Source organism: Miniopterus natalensis, chromosome 9, assembly GCF_054644295.1.
Source record: "Miniopterus natalensis isolate mMinNat1 chromosome 9, mMinNat1.hap1, whole genome shotgun sequence".
Classification (NCBI taxonomy): domain Eukaryota; kingdom Metazoa; phylum Chordata; class Mammalia; order Chiroptera; family Miniopteridae; genus Miniopterus; species Miniopterus natalensis.
In genome coordinates, this window is record NC_142089.1 from 27544727 (window position 1) to 27550726 (window position 6000).

The 6000-nt window shown below is 37.1% G+C and overlaps 1 protein-coding gene across 2 annotated transcripts in view; it reads right to left on the reverse strand.

The window, feature by feature from the left end:
* STIL (STIL centriolar assembly protein) overlaps positions 1-2418 on the reverse strand; it is a 40144-nt gene extending 37726 nt beyond the window's left edge. For both annotated transcript variants that reach the window (XM_016199300.2, XM_016199299.2), the window contains exons 1-2: positions 2122-2418; positions 119-205 (exon numbers count right to left, since the gene is read on the reverse strand). In XM_016199300.2, coding sequence (XP_016054786.2) covers positions 119-165 — 47 coding nt within the window. In that variant the 5' untranslated portion in view covers positions 166-205; positions 2122-2418. The remainder of the gene's footprint in view (positions 1-118; positions 206-2121) is intronic.
* Between the last annotated feature and the right edge of the window lie 3582 nt (positions 2419-6000).

The window sequence follows — 6000 nt, forward strand, 5'->3', positions numbered from 1 at the left end:
GGGATATGGACCCAGATTTTCCTGATTCTAAAGGTTATTTTTTTCCTTCTATTCTAACCTATCTTCCCAAGTTATGTGAGCAGCTGTGAAAAAAAATTGTATAAAGATTTTTCTATACCTGGTATTCATCTGGGACCCTCCAAGAGGATATGAAGGCTCCATCATAGCTGGTGAATGATTTATTCAATTTCAAATGCTCAGTATCCTAAAGAAGAGAATATTACTAATGAGTTAAAAAAAATAAAAAATAAGAAACATGATTTAACCACTTATTAACAAATTAAAGACAAAATTAGGCTACTTATATAAAGTGTCTTCGTCTATAGATTAATAAGATAAAATGCTTGTGGGTTCAGATCATTTTCATACTTTATAGTCATTCTGCCTATAAATTAATGTTAATATTTATTCTAGGCAGCAAAACCTACCAGTATATCTATTCATTAAAGAAAGCACAGATTCTGCCCCAAGATCACTGTATCAATTAAGCGAGCTAGGTAAGGCAGGTGCTATTTAATATATAAGATTTTGACTAAAAGCCCCAAATATTAAAAAAACACACAAAGCAGCATATAGGAATAATTTGGGCTAGATATTTATTGGGTCTATAATGAAGTCAACGAACATTCAATCTTGTGGAGATGGAAAATAAAAACTGACTTGTGTCAGTGCAGTCAGTGGTCTCTTTTGGCTCCACCCGCCCTGAGTACTCTGACCACTACCACTGCTTCCACACCCAACTGTATACAGCAAACTTCCACCTTCCACCTCTCTTCTGAGTTTCAGACCCATACTTCTAATTGTCCACTGGGTATCTCCATCTAAATATTATCAAAGCAAAATACAGACCTCAAAGTCCTTTCTTTGCAGTTCAGTATTTCCTATATTCTTTTATTTTTGTCTTACGAGTTCTTTACACCCTATACCCTCCATTTCAATTCTAGCCAAAAGGAACTGTGTGAAGATAAGGGAGGAAAGAGTTACTAATGTAGGTATAGAAGTCATTTAGAAGAGATTTTTTTAGATAAAGTCAGAGGCTGAAAATATTTACAAGAACAAAATCCTTCCGAAAGTGCCCTTGTAAGGTTGACTAAAAAGTCCCTCCTGGAGGTATCTGGATGTCATGCAGAGCTTCTATGGGTGCAGGTTTTAAACTCTAAAGCCCTTCTATGACGCTTGGTTGTCAAGGATAACAGTATTTAGCTTCTTGATCACTGTAACTCTAGGAAGTATATAAAGTGCCATTTTTTTTTCATTAAACAGAAGAGGTTTAAAACTCCATATATGCCTCTTCTTTCTTTATAACTTAGGGTAAAAAGATAATGTTGATCCATTTCTCATTTTAAAACAATACACATGAGACAGTTTATTCTGACAGTATCATGCAAGCAATTAAAGCTAGTGAAACGAAAACCACGTAACATCTATACCTAGCAAAACATATTCTCCTTGGACAATGGCATCATGAATCAAATAGAAACCACCAAGTCATCCTTACCTCTCCTTCATCTTCCCCATAAAACTTCTGTCTTTCCATCTCCACTTAGTTCCTGACTTCAACTCATCAGATTTACTGTAAAGTCCCCACAGCGCTGCTGGAAAGTTATTTCTACATAAATCTGATCTAATTATTTTCCTGCTTTAAAAAGTCGACGGCTCTTATACAGGATAAAAAACCATCACAATCTGGCCCACCTTTTCCAACTGTATTCCTTATCCACTCATCCTACATCCCAGTCCAACTGAACTACTAGCGGTTCCCCGAGTTCGAGCGTCTGCGCAGGCTGTCCCTTGTATTTGGAATGCCCTGGTAAACGCCCATCATGCTTCACAACCCAACTCTAACACCACTTCCTCTGTGAATGAAACCATCTCCTAGACACCACGGTGATGTTATTTGCGACCGTGTTCATACACAGAGCACTATCACACTTGCTTTACACATAACTTACAGTAGACTACGAACTTAGAACATTAACCGATCCCTTACTAAGCAGCTGTCTGTGCTAGATACGGTGAGAAATGCAAGAACGAGTATACAGGGTTTCAGTCCTCAAGCAAATTTCACAGTGAAAACAACTATAAATGGCACGATTTCAACTGAAAACCTCTTTCACATACCTACGCGACAATGATTCCCCAGGAATTCGTGGTCCGCTTATTTCTCCCACTAGTTCCCCTTCACGTCATCGGCCCAGGCTCCTGAACTGCTGAAGTCAACACAGGGTCCTGAACGTTGCCCACCGTCCTTTGCCGGTCCCTGCAGCGGCTTTTCAGTGAAAGCCGAAGCATGAAGTTCGACTCCCTGCAACCTCCGCCGAGTCCGGGTCTGTTAGCTGAACTTGAACAGAGGCCAGCTGCAAAGAACGCCTCCACCGACTCCGCCCAGGGACGTTGGGGTCGCGGGAACTGAGGCGGCAACTAGCTCGTCAAACCAAAGCCCGCGCCGAGCCTGCTGACTGGTCGGAAACCCGACCCAGCAGGGTGCAGGGGCGGTGCTGGAGGCATGACGTACAGACTCTGCGACGCGCCTGGCGCGCCAGCCAATCAACACACCGCGCAGGGCAGCATTCGACCAATCCCACGCCTCTTTGGAGACGTGAGCGCGACACTGGCGTTCCCGGATCAGGTTCCCGAGGATTTAAAACACTTCATTTTTTTTTTTTTTCCTCGTCAACGGTTAAGTTCCGGGTTGGGGCGGGCTTTGCACACGCGCAATGAAAAGCCCAGCCGGGACGAAGTGAGCGTAGCCGAGGAAGCCAGAGCTCGCTGCTCAGGTTGTGTCTCCGCGGCTAGAGGCGGGTGAAACCCTTTCCTTGAACCGGCAAAATAGAGAGGGAGCTAGATTTCTTCCGCTTTCTTTCTTAAGAAGCGTCCTCTCGTCTCCATAACAAACATTTAAAAAAAGTTTCTTCATATATAAATGGAATATGGTATTTATATATGGCATACGTGTATATATGGCATATGGTATTAATATTGGTGTCATAATTTATAGTTATCTCCACAACCAATGTTGGTAATTGGGCTTCTCCGCCATTATCTTATATAATTGTCGTAACAGGCAAAGTAGAGCGGTATTAACCCTGTTCAACAAGGGAGAAAACTTAAAAAGATCAAACAGCCTGTGAGTGCAGAGTCAGAATTTGAAATTCCACTTCCTTTTTTGTAGTTTTTTCAATAACTACTTTAAGATATGGGAAAGTGAAATGTAAGATTATATGAATTAGACGAAAAAGGAGGGATGAGCATACCACATAATTCCCCACTCTCTAGGTGTGGGCCGGGCATAGCGACATCCTTGCAAAGGAGGGGGCCAGAGAGTAACTTTACAGTGGAGAAATCTGACCGACAGACTTCACTTTCACGTAATCAAGGCTAACTAATAGTCACGAGTCATGCTGATAGTACGTACACTCATGCTGTGATAAAAATGTCACTTTATCTCTAGTCTTCCTTCCAATAACGCATAACCTCAGTCCTGAGAAAAACATCAGACTAATTCCAATCCTGGGGAATCCTATAAAATTCCTGACCTGAACTCAAAACTATCAAGGTTATCAAAAGCAAGGGAAGTCTGAGAAACTAGCCAAGAGGCGCCTAAAACAATATAACTAAATGTAATATGGTATCGTGAATAGGATCATGGAACAGAAAAATAACTAGATTAAAAACTAAGAAAATCCAAATAAACCAAGTACTTTAATTAATAATATTGTACCAATATTGGTTTGTTAATTGTAACAAGTGTACCATACTAAATATGTTAATAATAGGGGAAGCTGTGTGTATAGGGAAGTTTGTACTACATTCTCATTTTTTTCTGTAAATCTAAAACTCTTCTAAAAAGTAAAGTCCGTTAAAAAGTTAAAAGGAAGGGGTTAGAGGAGAGTTGAAGCATATGCTACTTTTTTGAACAACAATAAAACAAAATATCTTATTGTTGTTTACTAATAACTCAAATACTAAAAATAACTTCAATTAAAAATTTTATTACTATTGGACTTCTAAGCAGGATATACATTTGATGTTATGCATAGAGTAGATGCTTTTTTAATTGAATGAAAAGGAAAAGTAACTTCATTTTAGGACTGGAATGACTCAGCCTTATATTTAGTTCAGCTTGGAGGTGCCTAAAGGGGTTATTTTCTAGATATTAATTTTCAAATTATAGTATAATGTAACAAGCACTGGCTTTGGACATCTGGCTCCAATTCTGCCATTTAATCTAAGATTGATTTTCCTTTTTGATATATTATACATTATCATAAAAAAGATCGAATACATAAAGAATGTAAAAGTTAATTAAAAGCTGCCCATATATTATTATTCCAGGTGTACTAAGAATTGACAGTGTTAATAAATAACACATTGCTGTAGATTCATAGAAGTTAAGGGAACTGATTTGTTAAATTACAAAAAGAATAAGCTTAGTGAAATAAAATCTACAAATGCTAAAACAAGGACCTACTACACACTAAGCTTTGTGCTAGATGGAATGGAGAATTGGAAGGACGTGACAAGCATAGAACAAGGAAGGCACAATTTTATAGACAGGGTAATAGGTAATTATCCAAAGCAAATATGAGTTACTGTTAGATTGTAGGCCAGTTTAAACAGACTGAATATATACTATGTTATTCTTTAATCCCTGTTTATATATATTTATGTCATTTCAAGACACTATGGAATTGTTATGGCTATTGGCCCTAACAGAGAAAAGCTACCAGTTTTATTTTTCAAATTTGCAAGTGCTGTAATTTTCTTCACAGTGAACCATTTCCAGGATGTTACACTTTTTAATGTATAAATTTGCACAAACAATGCTATAAGAAAAATATTGCAAATGAAAAAAATCATCCAAAATTCTACATCCTAACACATCAATTGTCTTCATTTTTTTCACTTTCCTTTTTAGTAACTGTCTACGTGGCATGGTCTTTATGATTAGACTGGGTAAATGTTCAGTGTTATAAATGCTGACGTGCCTGCTAATAGGCTTGCTGTGGGAATTAAAGACCTATTGTTATCACCAGGAACAGGGAAGTTGGAATCAGTTATCAATTCTGCTACTCATTTACTAAATTTTTCCAACACCCAACTTTCCCTTCCTATATTTACACTTCTGAGCTAAGCTGACTGCTTTTTAAAAATAACTATAGTTTCACTTTTAAGGAACATCATATTTTTAAGGGGGATTGCTAATCTGTCAATTTATATAAAATTCCTTTGAGATTCTTAAGCCTCTCATTAGAAGCGACAATAACAATTTATGTGTTAAGTAATGTTGACTTATTTTACTTATTTTTTAAAGCTTGGATTGTTTGGAATAAAGACTAAAATAAGGAAATAACACACACCAGTAAATTCTCTGAAAGTATTTCCTAATCTGAGTTAAGGTACCATCAACCTGATTTTGCATTCAAGGAAACTAGCTCCTTTGTCATAAATTAATTGACCACATATGCATGAGTTTATTTCTAAGCTTTCTACTCTGTCTCATGATCTATGTGTCTGTTTTTATGAAAATACCATACTGTTTTAATTACCATAGCTTTGTAACATAGTTTGAAACTTATTAGTTCTAACAGTTTCCTATATATATGACATGTCATCTGTAAATAGTGAAAGTTTTACTTCTTCCTTTCCAATTTGGATGCCTTTTTTTTTTTTTTTTGTCTAATTGCTCTGGCTAAGACTTCTAATACTATGTTGAATAAAAGTAGATCATGGTATAGGATCCTTCTAATGTATTGTTGAATTCAGTTTGCTAATATTTTATTGAGGATTTTTACATCTATGTTCATCAGCAATATTGCCCTGTAGTTTTCTTTTTTTGTGGCATCCTTGTCTGGTTTTGGTATCAGTGTAATGCTGGCCTATAAAATGTGTTTGGAATAGATCCCTCTTCTCTGATTTTTCTTTTTTTTTTTCTTTGTTGAGAAAGATTGGTATTAGTTCTCCTTTGAATGTTTGGTAAAATTCACCAATGAAGACATC